Below are 16,562 nucleotides of genomic sequence, written 5' to 3' on the forward strand. Positions count from 1 at the left end.
GCCGTAAACACGTCAACCCCAATAAACTAGGACTCTGGAATACGGATAAGATCGACCTTTTGTGTGAATAGAAACTCCACGTGCCCCTTGATGCCGACATGGTTGGGTCTCACCTTGGGAAGAGCATTGTATCGTTAACCATGAACGATGACCCACGAGAATCACGTTGTAAAGATAACAACATCTAGCAGTACTAAATATCGGAACCAGTTTTTCCACCTACAGGTAGAATTAAATTGCTTCAGACGATCGGAATCCACGCGGCCTCCGCGGGCCTTAATCTCAGTACCATGTTGCCCCTCTCCTGTTACGAGTCAACCAACACAATGGAAGAAACCGTTCGGTCGGGCTCACAGAATCAACTCTCCTTTACCATGTGGCTCTTGATTCTAGATTGTCTGGTTCATATCTATTTTATCACCAGAACGATCGAGTCAGTTCACAAAGGTGATGAATGAGCCTACGCAGTCTCCTACTATATAACCACATGCCGCGCCTTCGCCGACGATTGCCAACAGGTGTTCAAATTCGCAAACCACTTCAAGTTATAATTTACACCCCGTGACCATTTGAGTATAAATCCAATCTTGTTTCCATAGGGTTATTTCTTCCCCTCAAGATGCGCTTTCAACTCTCCGCATTGACGGCCGTTGCCTTCCTTGCCTTATCCGCGTAAGTTTCCTGCCTGCCCAAGGTCGTCATTGGGAACATGCTTCCTTGGATTACGCTTCACTAGGTCAGTAAAGGCGCTGCTGGTTCAATACTGACAATCAACCCTTCCGAAGAAACGCTAGATGGCACTATTCATGCACTTGTCACAACGGCGGAAGCTACATCTGGCGCATCACGACCAAGGCTTGTGATGGCTATAATCAATACATTGATCAAACGGTACGTGGCTTCGAGCCATGTTTGTCTTGGAAGCCCTCTGCTCTTACAGTGCCGCTGACTTCTGCTTCTTCAGTGGCCCGATAGTCAAAACCACGTTAGATATGACACGCCGAGTGGACGGGTGAGTTGATGCTGACTGAGCACTATGAGCTCGTAGAGCACAATGGTGCTAAATTCTCAACTAATACCCGATCCAGTGCACCTCGGTCGGCCCTGGTGGCAATGTCATTGATGGTGATACAATGGAGACAATGTGCAAGAACGGTATGTCGTAATACTGTTCCAACATGTGGCTGTGGATGACTGACGATGTTCTTGTGTTGGTTGCAGCGGCTCAAAATGGCTTTCCCTGTGCGAACAACAACGCCATAACATGCTATGCCGACCCTGATTCAGTGTCTTCATGGTGCGATTAGAAAAACACTGTTTTATAATCTGTCGTGGGAGATCTCACTTTGGAGGAAGGGATCTGGCGATAATAGAGTAGGACTTGCTGGCGATTAGATCGTCTTGTAATTTGCCTCAACTACTTGCCTGGAATATTGTAATATATTTGGAACGATCATATGGGTTTTGTTGCCGGGTCTCCGGTGAGCAGGGGTCACGTCCGACTGGAACAACTGGCGCGTCCTTGTTTCGCTCGCTGGATTCGGTATCTGAGTGATTGCATTCGTCGTGACAGTGGTCTTCAGGCAAGATCACGCATCCATTCAGACGGAGAACATAAAAAATCGTACAGTCATTTCGGTAAAACTTTTAACTAAATTCTATTACAAGTAACTTTTATTTATAATTATGGACTTGTAGAGTAATATGTAAAGATCTCAAGTGAGATTTCTAGAAAATGTTGTAAATAAAAGAAGAGAAGAAGAGCCCAAGAAAGTAATGGCATTAAAATTTACAAGAAAAGTGCTTGACACACTACACCCTCCTCACCACAAACCCTCTAGGCTGCTGTGCACGCCTTGGCGTCCTTGCTCGTCCGAGTCGCCCAGCTGGTTACCGTCACGCCAACCTGCAAGGTCTTCGTCTTGGTGACTGTTGAGCGGTTTGTGATGGTGGCAGAGGGCTTGGCCGTAGAGCGCACCGTCGTCAAGATCGTCACCGTGGAGACGGGAAGAACCACAGTCTGTGTCTTCGCCGAGTCTTCCTGACGGGTCACGGTCACGGTCTGCTGAGGGAGCACGCTGGTGGCAACGTGGGTCTGCGTCTCGACCACGTTCTGGGTGATGGCGTCCAGCGTCGTGGTAGATTTGACGACCACCGTTGTCGCGGCTTCAGCGACGACAGTGATGGTGGTTGGCTTGAGCGTGGTGGTCTTGCCGGCGGAGACAACTGTCATGATGGTTGTCGTGGAAGGCTTTCCGGCCAGAGTAGTCGCCGAGGTGAGGGTTCGCACGGACACGTTTGTCTCCAGAATGGTCGTAGGCTTTACCGTAACAGGCTTTCCTTCTGTCTTGGTTGTGATGAGCTCAGTCGTGGCGGTGCTTCCGGGCAGGGTGACTGTTGAGGTCTTTATGTCGGTGCTGAAAGTGGAAAACACAGTGACAGTCACCGTCACATCACCGATGGCTCGAGCCTCAAGGTATGCAGCCGCGATGTCCATGGCGCTGACCTCAACCTCTGCAAATGACCTCTCGGCCAGACCATTGGTAGGAATACACTTGATTGTAGTTGTCTTCTTGGCAACACGGGTAGTGGTCGTGTAAACTGTGGCGGTTGTAACAAGAGCCTTGGCCGTGACAGTCGTTGCGCTGCCGTCGCCAATAGTCTGCGTCTCGGTTTTCTTGATGGTAACAGGCTTGGGAGTTGTAGTCTTGGTGAAAAGTTGTGTCGAGCGAATGACCTGAGTGGTGCTTATGACTTTGGGGGTGCTGGTGGTCCAGCGAGTGGTGGTGACCGTGGATGTAATAGTGCGAGGCTTAGCTTGCTGGGTGATAATCTCAGTGCGGGTTGAGGTAGCGACCAAGGTGGAGGTTTTCACGACAGGATCGGGAGTAATTGTGGTGCCAACGTTGACAGTCGTGGTAAGTTTCTGGGTAACAGTGGTATCCGGCGCTTGAACAGTAGCAAGTTCGACAGTTGTAGACTTGACGACGGTCGTTTTGGTAACAGGAGGGGGAGTGATGGTAGTCGCAGCGTTGATTGTTAGAGTACTCTTAAGCGTTGTAACAGCATCAGGCCCTTGAATGGAGGTGAGAAAGGTACCCTTCAGCGTAGATACCCTGGTGGTGAAGACGGTCGTGGTTGTGATCGGAATGCTGCTAGACAAAGTTGACGTGATCGAAGTAGTGGAAGTGCTGGCCACTGTGGTTGTGGGCAGAACAACCGCACCAGCATTGAACGGCGTGGCATATACTAGGGTCATGTTGATCCACGATGTAACACCGAAGAAGTTTGCAAGCTCAAACTGAGCGGCGGTATCACTAGTGAGCTTGGTGGCAAAGGGAGCTCGTGACGATAAGCCAGAACCAGGCCCATCATTGGCAAACTCGCCAAAGACAGCCTCATCCGTACGAGGGTCAGTCTTGGTCCATTGGTCCCAACCCGTTGTCTTGATACATGAATCAAGGTAGCTGTCCACATAAGCGACGCGAGCGTACGCGTTCCACGGCCTGCCAAGAGACACAGACGTGTACTTGGCTCCTTTAGCGGGAGTGATGGTGCACTGGTCAAACACGAAGCCTGCAGCGGTGGTGTTCGTCGCGCGTTTGCTGGCAGTGAGGGCAATGCCGTCGCGGTTAGGGGCGATGGTGCTATTGAGGAAATAGCCAGCACCAGCACCCCAGATCATGTCGATGTTGCCTTCGATGTACGAGTTCGATGCGAAGAAGAAGCCGTTGATGAGCAAGCTGTCCTGATTTCCGTAAACCTGGCAACCGTACAGCGAGGCGTACTTGCTGCTCTTGACACCGAAGCCAAGGGAAGCGTAGCTTGGAATGGGTCAGTCATGAATCAATCGAGACAAAATTTGAGGCCACATAAACTCACTTGGTATCAGTGCCGAAAGTGTTTGCAAAGTTAATGTTCACTGCCTGTAGATAGTTGCCTGTCGCGTAAGCAGTGGCAGAGTCAGAGTTGGAAGCATCAGCCTGCGTGTCGATGCCCTTGTTGAAGCTGATGGTAACCTGGTTCTGAGAGTAGTCGCCAGAAGCAGAGCTGTAGCCGAGAAGAATGGTAGTGCCAGACTTGCTCAGGATCAGCTGCTCGTTGTATGTGCCAGGGTAGATGAATACCGTGGAAACTATCTTGCTCGAAGTAGGAAGGGCGTTGAGTGCAGCCTGAATGGTGTCGTATGTAGTCTGGCCCTCGATCGGAGTCTTGGACACGATGAAAGCACCAGCAGGAGGAATAGTACCATCGTAAACTGTAGGAGTGGTCGGGATGACGGGCACGACCTCAGGTTGAGGGGTCTCGATCTGGTCCCAGTAGGTCATGTCAATCCAGTCCGTGCTTGACATGACCGTGCTCAGAGGGTATTCATCGCTCGCGAGGAGGGTGCAGTTCTGGAACGCTTGACGCGCGGCAACGTTGTTCTCCCAGTTACGCGGGCCGGTATTGTTGTACTCCGCGAAGGTGATGTGATCGGTGCGAGGGTCCGAGGTCGACCAAATCTTCCAGCCAGCAGGATGGATGACATCGCCGAGATAACTGTTCTTGACGACGACGAGGGCATACTGAGAGTATGGGCGGCCGAGATAAACCAGCCCTTGGAGGTCAGCGGTGGCAGTGGAAGCCTCGGTGAAGAGACACTGGTCGAAGATGTAGCCGCCGATGGCTGACAGGCTGGAACGGCTATGAGCGGTGATGGCAGATTTGGCTCGCTTGGCAGCGATGGTACAGCCCTTAAAATACGCTTTGGAGTAGCCCCAAATAAAGTCAATAGCTCCATCAATGTAGCAGCTCTCATAGTACTGCATGCCCGCTGTAGCGCCAGTGAGCAGCGTGTCCTGCCATCCCACGAAGGAGCAGCCGTAGAAGCCAATCTTATCTCCGTAGATGCTGGCGGCGAGAGTTACATAGCTAGCGATAGCACCATCCAGGTTGTCCCGGTTGACCAGGTTAATGTTGTACCAAGAGATCTTTGAACTGGCTGTGGCAATCGTAGCCGTCTCTGCATCGTTATGTCCAGCCGGGATGGGACTGACAGAAAGACCGCGAGCTTGGGATATTGTAACCTGATTGTTCTTATAACTCTTGCCAGGAGCGTCGCTTGTGTAGCCAATGATCATGACGGGGCCGGGCCGGTTGATGGAAGGGACCTGTTCGTTGTACGTTCCAGGATACATGAAAATAACTTGGCTGCTCGTGTCAGAAGGCAGGCTTGCGAGGGCTGCGGTCAAGTTGGTGAAAGCTCCTGAAATGCTTCCATCAGCTGCCACCAGCACGGCTCCTGCCGGTGGCTCAGTTCCGTTCGTGGGGTGTGTTAGAACCGGAGAGGTGGGAGTGGTAGTGTCGGGAACACCGGCCGGTCCAGTGAGGTTGTAGCTGGGCGTGTAGGCATAGGCCTTCGCATCAATCCAGGCAGTGTTGCCAATGAAGTTCTCCAAAGAGTACTGCGCCGCTTGGGCGTCGGTGAGCTTGGTCGCGAAAGAGGCACGGGCGTCGGTCCAGTTGCCCCCGCCAATGTTGTTGTACTCGCCGAACAGGACGTTCGAGGTCTGGGGGTTGCTCGTTTGCCAGACACTCCAGCCAGCAGGGGAGATGTGCTTGTCCAAGAACGAGTTCATGTAGACGATAACGGCATATTGGGACCAAGGACGACCTAAGAAAGTGGTGCCAAAGTTTGAGCCGTAGCTGGACGTGTACGTGATGACGGACTTGTCGAAGACGAAACCGCCCGCCCAATCAGCGTTTGGACGGTTCTGGGCAGCGATGTAAGTGCTCGGCGTGTTGGAAGCCACATAGCACTGCCGGAAGTAGGCCTTGCTGTAGCCCCAGATGAAGTCGACGCTGCCCTCAATGTACGAGTTACTGAACACCTGCACGCCCTGGTTCACGAGAAGGGTGTCCTGGAACCCACTGAAGGCACAGCCATAGGCCGCCATATTGGTGCCGAAGAAGTCGCCAGCAAGGGCAGCAGTGCTCGACTGTTGTGGGTATGTGTTGGTAAAGTTGATGTTGTACAGCGCGAGACCATCGCCGTTCGCGTTTTTCCAGTTCACCACGGGGGTATTCTCGTTCTGGCCCAAAGAGGTTGACACGCCGCGGCTGAATTTGATGAGAACAGCGTTCTGGGTGAAATCGTTTTCAAACGACGTCTCACCACGGAGAGTGACCTTACCCCGACGAGTGATACTAGTCTGCTCCTCGTAGGTTCCGGCCTTGATGAAAATGGTGTACTCCTTGCCATCGGCAGGCAGAGCTGCAATAGCGGAAGACACAGTCCCATATTCGCCGCTGGCTGGGGAAGGTGCCACAGTGAAAGTGTTGGACGCAGACGAGGTGGTATTCGTAATAATGGTCGAGTTAGTCGGGATGGCCGTAGCCGTAGCCATAATATTCGACGTAGCCGTCGCCGCTACCGTATAAACCGAGCTAGGCCAGGCTTGCTGAGGAGCAATAGCAGCAGAGTCCAGCCAGCTATCATCGCCAAGGATCTTCTTCACAGTATATGCTGAGGTGTCTGACAGAATCTGAACAATTGACGCGCGCCCGATAGCACTGGCTCCCGGACCTGTGTTGTTCCCCTCAGCGAAAGTGCCGGTGAAGGTGGCCGCGTTGCTGATCTTCCAGCCGGCTGCGTAGATATGCGCATCGAGGTAGGAGTTGATGAAGGCGACCTGGGCATTCGTGCTGTAGTCTCTGCCGAGGTAAACTGTCTGCTGGGAAACAGCCTGGCCGGAAGGCACTACAGCGCACCCGTCAAAGACCAGCTGGGAACCTCCATAGGCGTTCTGATACCGGTGAGCAGCGATGCTCTGGCCGATGGTGGTGTCCGTGGACACAATGACCGAGTTATAGAAGTATCCTGCGCCGATACCCCAGACAAAGTCAGTTGTGCCCTCAATGCGACCGCCACTGAAGAAGACATTCCCGTAGTCAAGATAGATAGAGCCCTGGGAAGACTTGACGTTGCAGCTGTAGAAAGCCACCTTGGTGCCTTTGGAATAGGCAGCCAGAGCAATGTAGTTCGTCTGAGAGGGGTAGTTGTTCTCAAAGTTGATGTTGTAGAAGGAGACGAGCTTGGCCTCGTACTTATTAGCAGAGAATGTGGCGGTACCGGCAGAGTTACCAGCACTGGAAAGGACGGCCGAAGCATTCCGTATGGTGACCTTGTTGGACGACGAGGAGAGAGCGTTGTCAGTCTCTCCTCGGATGATGGTGGTGCCCGTTCGCACAAGAGACACCTTCTCGTTATAAGTGCCGGCCAGGATGTAGATGTACTGGGTGGTTGTATCAGCGGGCAGGGCAGCAACTGCAGCCGCAATGCTACTATAAGTGGCGCACGAGGAGTTTGTCGGGCCGACAATTAAAGCTGTCGACGGCATCGATGACGGAAGGCAGGCCGCGGCGCTTGCAGTTGTCACAGCCGAACTGGAAACCGTTGTTTCGCTAGTTGATGAAGTTTCCAAAGTCGTAGTGACACCGGTACTTGTGCCAAGGCTAGTAGCAGTGCTCTGAGTATCAGTGAACGTCGTGTTGCTGGAATTAACAGTCGAGTAGGAGCTTGCACTTGAAGTGCTAATGGCGCTGGAGTTGCTGGGTGTGTTGGATGTGCTGATTGTGGCAATGGTGCTCGAGGTGCTCGACTCCTGGACGGTCGTCGTAGAAGAAGATGTCGAGGTGGCAATTGACTCTGACCTGCTTTTCTGGATCGACGCCAGAATTGGTGCGTCAACCCAGTCAACATCAGAGGCCACAACAGTGGGGTACACATTGCTGAAGAAGACCGAGATGTCATAAGGAGCAAGGCCGGCGACGTCGGTGACCAGTGAGACGTAGGGGCTGCGAGCAGCAGCCTTGTTCGAGTAGCTCCCCGGGCCGGTGGTGCCAGACTCGATGTAGGTGTTGCGGGAGTCCTGCGTCGTTGCGTCTACATGCACACCAGTACTCGCAATGAAGCTAGCAAGAGATGTGTCACGATACACAACCACAGAGCCTGCGCCATTGGCAGCAGCCAAGAAGACGTTCGTGTTCGTGCTTCCAGACTTCTGAATCACTTGGCAAGTATCGAAAACGACTGTGGAGTTGTACTGCTTGCCAGTAGAATCGGTCGCGCCCTTGTTGTATACCAGAAGGGCGTTGCTGTTGGTGGCAGTGATGGTCGTTTGGTAAACATATAGACTGCCGTAAGAGTAGATGGCTTTGTCGGCGGCTTGGATGTACGAGTTCGCGATAATGCCCGAGGCTTGGCTGCCTGTAAAACCCACTTGTCCGGCGGCTGTGAATTGGCAAGAATAGAATGCGTTCCGGGAGCCGCGGAGGGAGATAATGCCAGCGGCAGAAGCCGCATTGGAGTTGACGAAGTTGAGGTTCTTCCAAGCCACTCCCTTGGAGGTGCTTGTAACGAAAGTTACGGGCGGTACATCTCCACCGCCATTGGTGATTGTGACGAGGTTGTCAGAGTAGCTGCTGCCGGTAGCTGCGGTCTCGCCAATGATGGTGACGGCAGCAGTGGCCTGGATCGAAATGGTCTCAGTGTATGTGCCGGCCTTGACAGTAACCGTAGCAACATTGTTGGCCTGGGCATACAAGATAGCCGAGTTGATGTTGGTATACTGGCCAGTTCCATCGGGGGCAACAGTAACAGCTGGAGAACTGTTAGCAAGCAACAGTGTTGTTCCGGCGGTGCTGTTTTGACTGGGAGCAGACGGGATCAAGACCGCGCGTGCTCTACAGGCCTTAGCATGTGAGACAGAGGAAGCACTTTTCGAACCTTCTTGGGCGGCACTCCATGCGCAGAGGCCGAGCAGCACAAAGGGCACGATCATGACCATCGTGCTGACAGAGGCGGGTCTGCCTACAGGTATGGGTGACTTTCACGCAGTAATGGAGGAAGGCGGCACAGGAGATCCAAGTCCAGGGATCGAGATGTCACAGCCGGTTGAGGGTATTCTTGTATACTTCCCAAGTCGGAGGCGCCTCTCCAACCCAGCCCATGAAGAATTATTAGATGGGTACGTGGATCCAGCGGCAACTGTTCGCTTCGGGATTTCTCCATGGGTTGTAGCACGTCTACTCAGCAAGATAACCACGTTTCAAGGGTTGACTGGACTGTATGTTTTTTTTGTTTGGCCTCATGATTAATGCTCGGGGCGTCCGGACCCCAGCAATCGTGTTAGCTGCAGGGCAGTTCGGAGCTGAACCTCTTGCCCTTGACCCTAGCAAGAGAAGTCATAGATAGACCTGGCCTGGACTTGCAAATGCTTCATGGTGATCCACACAGCCGGTGGCCCCCACGTCTCCAGTCTCGCGGCGCCACCGAACCCAAAGTAGTCAGATGTGTGCAGAGACTAGTTCCCAACGGGTTTGAGGCGTGATAGAAACCCGCGATTCAGCGTCCGCTAGAGCCAATAGCCTGGCTGACATCATCTGATGAATGGAGAATTGTGCGCGGCTGAGTTGCGTCCCTGGAGGTAAGAGGCGCTCAGATATGGAGCCCGACCCGGGATCGAGTTAGGCTAAGCTTTCTACGTGGGCCTCCTCCCAACTGTAGTGCCGGGATACTTGGCCCAACCCAGGAACGCTCTGGTGACCCGCGGCCTTGGGCTACCTCGGGCTAGATTCAGATCGTTAGCCCATTCTCGTCTCGTGCTTTTCCACCTGTGAGAAGGCTGCATCTGGCCGTTGGCCGGCACGGTGCCTGGCCAAAGGGCCGGTCCAGACTAGGAACCGAGTCATCTCAGTCCTCGGGGTTGTCGGATTGATTCCGTCTGAGATGACAGCTCCTCAGCTGCCAAATTTCGTAGATGTGGGGCTCTGACGAACCACGGCTAGAAACGAGGATACGCTGATGTTACCCCCACCATGTCAACCTGAAGTGACCCGTGCGCTGTGACCTGTGCAGAGTTAATCTGATTGCATGGAGCACTCACTGAGTCAATAAAGCTTTTCTTTCGCTACCGCTCATATAATCTTCCGGTTTGCAGCAACTTGGCCCTCCTAACCCTCTGCCTTAATAGGAACCTTCAACTGATAGTCGAGCACTGCCCTCGTCCGGTTCAGCTTTTTGCTCTGCGGCGATCAGTAGCTAGAGAGTCATCACTTCTCAACCCGAGTAGATGACAGGAGCAGAAACAGGCGCATTGTACGAGGGAAGAGATGAGAAATGCCGGGATTCGTATCCGGCCGGCTCGGGCGGGATGATAAGGGACATCTCGCCCCCAAAGAGGAGTCGCACGCGCGCCTAGAATCGACTGAGCCTGGCACCTGGCTCCCACGAGGCGACTGCTCGGGCCAGGTACCCAGGTACCCAAAGCAGGTTTTTGTCAAATAATAGAACGGCGTGGATGGCGTCAAGAGTGCCCGAAGTCTTGGGACTAGCGGCCGACTAAGGCGGATTAGCGCCCGAACAAGCGTGTAGAATTGCTGCCGCTCGGGCCGCTTGTCATTGATAGGGTGTTTGTTGTATTAAGTGCGTCGTTCGTCACGTCGGCTTGAATCTTATGTGGATATGGCTCCATGTCTCGATAGCCAGTAACATCACCCTAGCCTCCGAACAGTAAGGATTCCTTTGTTTGTGTTTCAAAATAAATATCAACAGGAACTTCAGCTCCCAACGCCCGCTTATCAGGCTCTGCCAAGAAGAAGGGTTGCGATTGGTCGCTGCCGCTTTGGAGCCGCTGTGCCAGGGGGAGAACGATGAACGCAACAGGCGCTGTGTATTCAACGACTATCAATGCATTTACAAAGCACCAACAACATACGTACATATGGTCACCACGAAAAAAATGCAGGTATTGTCACACAGGGGTCCGCTGGGCGAGAAAGACCTCTACTTAACTGGGCTTGTACCTGATGGGACATGGACCCCCAGATCCTATCGGCTTGCCAACGTCGCATCTTTTTGCAATCCTCGACGCAGTCATCGCCAATTTGATAGTCTATTAGATACCTAGCTGTCTTCACTTCATGTATGAATGCCCATCATTCACTCTGTCACTCTAAGAGAGAAAGCAGCCATTGTTGGATTACCCAACCAGAATACGGGCAGGCGGCCAGGCCGCGGGAAGCTTGAGGTCGAATATTGTTACAGCTCCAGGGCGCCTATGTAAAGGCGACTGTTCGAGAAGCCTTTCTCTTAGATTTAAAGTCTCAAGGACACTGAAAAGGTTCTTAATCACGTTTAGATTCGCAATGCTTGCGACTTTTGAGTACAACATGTATACGTCAACACAGAATTCGTCAGGGTGCTTCTGTTAAAGGGTCAATTCACATTAAAATCACTAGCTTAGTCTTTCGCGTTCCTCTTTTTCCAGAGCCTAGCTTTCGAGACTCGGTCCAAGCAGATAAGCCGGGAGGGAGTTGGCCCCAGATAGGAAGAAATCCAGCTGATACAGTTACTCTGGCACTCGTCCCTACCAAATCGGCAAGTTTGGCTAAATGTGGAGGCATCATCGATGGCGTCAAGTCTCTAACCAATATACCTGTAAGGTTTCTATTTGGTTTCTTTCGGAAAACCAGGAGCTTAGCCGTTCCTTGCCGAGGGGTACCAATGAAGATGATCAATCTGATTTGCTACTGATGCCTTTTGGTCGGATGGTTGAGACCAGTATGAATCGGCCACATATTTTTATGCACAGGCTGAGGTTCTTGGGCAACTTGACAAAAATCTTGATCCGTCCGACATACCCGCCTGAAGGCTGGCCCCAATCAATCAGGTGCTCGACTGTCTGATCAGTTGCCAACCGAGCAGCCCCATGACAACCTAGTAGCACCTGAAGAGCTGCGGGATCAATGTCGGCTCGAATGTCACAATAGTTTTATTGCCGATAGATTCGAATGCCTTGATTAAGTCGTTATATGTTCTGTGCGCCAACGTGAAATATGCGGCCTGCAGAGCGAGGTCGGGTGAGTTTGTCACTTTGGCGGTTTCGCTGAAAGGCTTTGCATGGATTATGTTGGCGGTTTGGTAGCTCGTTTCAGATTTCACAGTGCAGTTTTGGCACAATGCCATCGGTATCTTGTACAGTCGTTAAAGGTCGTACAACGGCGGGAAGAAGAGGTCATCGGAATAATTGTAGGATGAGTCGTTGCTGCTGGCTTCAGCAAGGGGTGAGCTGATGCTGTCTATTGGCGGGTTTGGGGTGAAATTAAGCGTGCGTCTGCAATAACGCCGAGTTGTGTACGAACGGCGACAGTGTCATAGGATGCATTCTTTGTAGTCCAGTCGTATGTTGGCACTGCCCGACTGAAGAGACTCGAAGCAGTTAACGTTGAAGTATTCGACGGATCTGAAACTACATTTTATAGAAATGTTAGAAAGAAAAAACGATACTAGACCCTTGATGGGAATTGGTAACGAGAGCTTATAGGCATATGGTCATCCTGAAAAGACTTCGTTTCTTGCTGTGTTGTCTGGAGATGTAATTCGGACCACAAGTCGCAGCTACGGCCAGGTCCTTGTAGGATTTAGCTGCACAACCGTGCCATTCGCGTAAGCTAACTAGTCAAATAGGTAACGATGTTCAATAGGAAGGCCAGGATCATGATTATGAAGCCAATAACAGGGCGAAACGCCGACTAATCAAAGGACACGGACATGGAGAGAGCGTAGGCAAAAGTTTCTCGGCCGCGAAATAATATCCTTTCCTAACGGAACAGGTAATGAAAGGCACTAAAACCAGCTCCACTGCCTAACATCAGTAAACTCTAAAGACCAAGCCACCTTGGCCTCTACCTACTATGGTAGTTACGGCATAACAAGTAGAAGTTTTTAAATAGACTGGTCGGATACTTGCTGAACTCATTGTTTGACAACTAGTGGGACTCGTATCTAAGTACCCGAGTCAAACAACAGTGTGGAATATATATTTCTAGATTGTTCCTGCCGTCCTAATGAACCAACGATTTCCCTCTACCTCATTCATTAAATCAAATCAACAAAACGAAACATGCGTTGCCTATCTTTTTACGCTTTCACTGCCATCTTAGCTGGCCAAGCAGCAGCACAGATCGCGCCCCGCCAGACAGTCGCTACTAAGTGCACCGAAGCTCCGCAATGCAGCAACAATAATGCCGGTGCTGATTGTAAAGTGACCTGTGTTGATACTGTATGTATCCTTTTCCCTCCTCGTGAAGATTATCTACTGAACAGCCGCTTACAACATTAGCCCGGCGATGTCCGTGTTAGAGCGGGAAAATGTGCAACAAACATGTTTGGGTCTGGGTGTAAATAGATTTAAAAATGGCTATAAGCCACCTCAATGGTTCTGTCCCTCGGAATGGGGCTTGGGAACAGCTTTGACGTTTTATGTTCTGGGCGGGCCTATTTTGGACACGGGAGTGGGTTATGGTGCATAGTACTAGATGGATTCTCAGTGAAATGACCGTCACGTCACATAGCCCACGGGGGGACAGTGGTTAGGGCATTCGGCAAATATACCTATGACATTAAACTTTTAATTTACGCATAGTCAAAGTACCAGAACAACATCCTTAAACAAGGTTGCCACCAAGTTACTGTAACATTGTTCCCCTTCTTAATCTGCGCCAAATTTAGCCATGGCCTACCGACTTTGGGCCCGCTCTCACACCTCCTGCCATGAGCTTAGTCGGAATTACTCTCAAACTCACCCTTAACTCAGGCAGGCTCAGGCCGGATCATTCCCAGCTCAAGCTGCTCAAACCACCTCACCTTCAGCTCAGGACAGTTCAGGCTGAAGAACAGCCGCTCAGTTCCAACGACGGAAGATGAAACTCTTGAATGTGGTTTTGGGGGCTTGTTCAGCCTGATACTGTACATCATCTCAAGTTTTCTTGATTGTGTTGTCATAACAGGGGATATTCGTACGATTGGTAGCTTGACGAATATCAATTTGTATTCGTAAGCTGGTGAAATCCTGATGTATAGAGGTGAAAGTAGAAAGATTGGCAGTGGAACCAGCAGTGATGATATCGCCGTTGGCAGCCCTGAGGTAGCATCTCCGCGCTCTGCTGCTGCCGCTTCATGTCGCTTGACCACCTGCCCATCTTCTGGCTGAATAATTCAACGAACTTCTCTCACTCTGTCTTGGATGAGTATAACTAAGGGGCGGAAGTTATGAGATAACTGTGAGCTGTGACTAAGCACACACCGACGAAGATGCGGCGGGCGCTTACATCCAGCTTCCAGATAGGGGGATTGAGGCGGACCTATCATCACTCTCCAAGTGCAAGAGCCAACCGAGTACGAAGTATATAGTCGCAGTAGACTGGAGTCAGAAGAAGCCACTACACCGGCCATCCGGACTCTAAAGTTTTGATTCCAACTTTACAATCGATTGGTTACACTTTTGGCTTCCGCAGACCTTCAAACTTTACTTTTTACTACTAGTACGTCAAGAGCTAATAAAATTTCTGGGTGCCAAGAAAGATATCGAATCGATCGACACCAACAAACTATCAGTCGTTAAACTCAATTGAAATTTCATCCCGTTCCAGCCGAGATTCAAGCCTAGCAGACCGCTACATACCCACTTTTCTTTTTTGGCGCGCTCCCGACCCCGAGCGACACTAAAATCGAAGGTAAGATTTTCGTAGTCGACAATCGCGGGAAACGAAAATAACACTAATTTTTTTTGAAAGAAATCTTATGGCAGCCAGTTGAATACTAATATGTTGCGTTGTCCCAAGACTCACATCGTAGGTTGAGCCGGGCTAAGGCCTGGCTTAACAAGCCACTCCCCTGATAGGACCCTTCGGTCATGCCGCCTGACACATTGCGGACAGCGACCGACTCATGGGCATGTGCTGTGGAGAAGATTATTGGGCGGTGCGATAGATTTCAGCACCGATCACGCAATGGTTTGAAGGTTTGTCGGATCTTTGGGAATGGGACCCCTACTCTACCGCCGTGGCACTGCACACCAATCCAAATTGTCTGGCCCGAAAGATCAGCCAGATCTGGAAGTGGTGGGCAGATGATATCTATGCCAACGGGGTGGGACCGACCAGCAGGGAAACCCCATTTTCGCCATTGTATGAGATTGACTGGCAATGTCAATAGATCCTTTTGTTCGGCACAATTTAGTACGAGTGAACGGCGCAAATCATGTCCGCTACCCCAAAATGGCATGCGGCTTTCCAGAACAGGGGGGACGCATATTTCGGCTGCCAATGCTTGGTCTTTGATAAGCGCTGGTGTCGTCTCATGTCTCACATCAGCAGCGGCTGACCTGCCGATGAGATTTTATCTTTTCCTGACAGTTTTCCCTTTCATTGCCAATGAAGGAAGATATCACGGAAGACTTTTCACTCATTATGTCGATCGTTAACGAAAGAGTGTCGTCCATGGATGATGACAAAGCCGCCGTGGCGGCGAGCTGCCATTCCTTCATGACCCTCCCGCTCGAACTACGCCTACTGATTTGGGAGAGATTCGGCGCGGAGCCGAGGGTCTTCGAGTACAGGGAAGACACATTCGTCATTAAGCCTTCCCGCGAGTATCGTCACCCGCGATACGTCAGCCTCAGCATCTGCACCGAGTCGAGAACGGCGGTCCAAGCTCTTCTGAGGCCATTCGAGCATTCGCATGACGTCCACAAAGATGCTCTTCCATCACCGCTGCACTACTCCCAGCAAAACGACGTCTTCTACCTCCCTCCTCTGGTTTTCCGCTGCCGCATTCAGGCTTGGGACTCGATTTGGACGACAAAACCCGGGATCAGGAATGTGGGGGTGCACTGGTCCATGCTCCGCGATGATCGACGTATCCTGGAGGCTTTGGATGTGTGCTCAAAATGTTTTACGGACATGAAGAAACTGATGGTGTTTATTGAGTTCAAACCGCTTCCGCAGCCCGAAGAGGAGGTGTGGAACGGGGGGAGCATCAGGTTGTTGGGGCCTGTTGAGGACAGCTATTCTTTGCCGTCCTTGTTTGCCGAAACACATGGGTTTATGGACGACTTTTGGACTTGGGGGGAGTTGAGAATGGCTATTGAAACGGTGAAGAAGGGTTCAAAGGGTATGCCAGAGGTGGAGGCGGTGCTCTACAGCAGGGAGGTGGAGGAGGTGTCTCTGTGGTAATGCGGGAGTGGCCGCATGGACAATTTTCTTTCCTGTGGAAGGCGATCTGAACGCGGGTACATGGAAACATCAGCTTAAGGTGCTTACCCTCCCGATGGGTCGTACATGGGCAAAACCCATCCTCGTGGGTCTGAGCATACGACTTGATCCATGTCAACTTTCGACTTGTGATACCACTGGATCCGCCACGATATATAATAAGAACTAATACAAGCGACGAGATGTTATGCATTATATCCTTCAACCTTCCTTAACTTATAAAGACTATTTGGCCGGCGAAAACCCCAAAAGTCGGAAAGACTCTGAAAGGAATGAGGCATGAGGTTTAGCCTCTTGATTGCGCAAATATGGTCGTTGGTTACATTCCTTGAATATTGGCCAGGAATTTGCTACACACTCGCTACTGATACGGAAATTGGCCAGGAAATATGTAAGCAGCTTTGAATTCAAATCTACGTGTATATATCTAGCGGTTGTTCTTCCGATATACTACCCAAGTCAGT

General features: G+C 51.3%; 2 protein-coding genes across 2 annotated transcripts; one reads left to right on the forward strand and one right to left on the reverse strand.

Moving 5' to 3' along the window:
* Positions 1-1,837: 1,837 nt before the first annotated feature.
* On the reverse strand, positions 1,838-8,831 carry EsH8_VI_000290 (pectin lyase fold/virulence factor; the record flags this gene model as incomplete). Its single annotated transcript, XM_083271543.1, has 3 exons — positions 1,838-3,824; positions 3,883-8,644; positions 8,771-8,831. 3 exons carry the CDS (start codon positions 8,829-8,831, stop codon positions 1,838-1,840), a joined length of 6,810 nt encoding a protein of 2,269 aa, XP_083126717.1.
* Positions 8,832-15,258: 6,427 nt separating this feature from the next.
* Positions 15,259-16,059, forward strand: EsH8_VI_000291 (2EXR domain-containing protein; the record flags this gene model as incomplete). Its single annotated transcript, XM_083271544.1, has 1 exon — positions 15,259-16,059. One exon carries the CDS (start codon positions 15,259-15,261, stop codon positions 16,057-16,059), a length of 801 nt encoding a protein of 266 aa, XP_083126718.1.
* Positions 16,060-16,562: the final 503 nt, after the last annotated feature.

The sequence above is a fragment of the Colletotrichum jinshuiense genome, chromosome 6, assembly GCF_051148585.1.
Source record: "Colletotrichum jinshuiense chromosome 6, complete sequence".
NCBI lineage: Eukaryota > Fungi > Ascomycota > Sordariomycetes > Glomerellales > Glomerellaceae > Colletotrichum > Colletotrichum jinshuiense.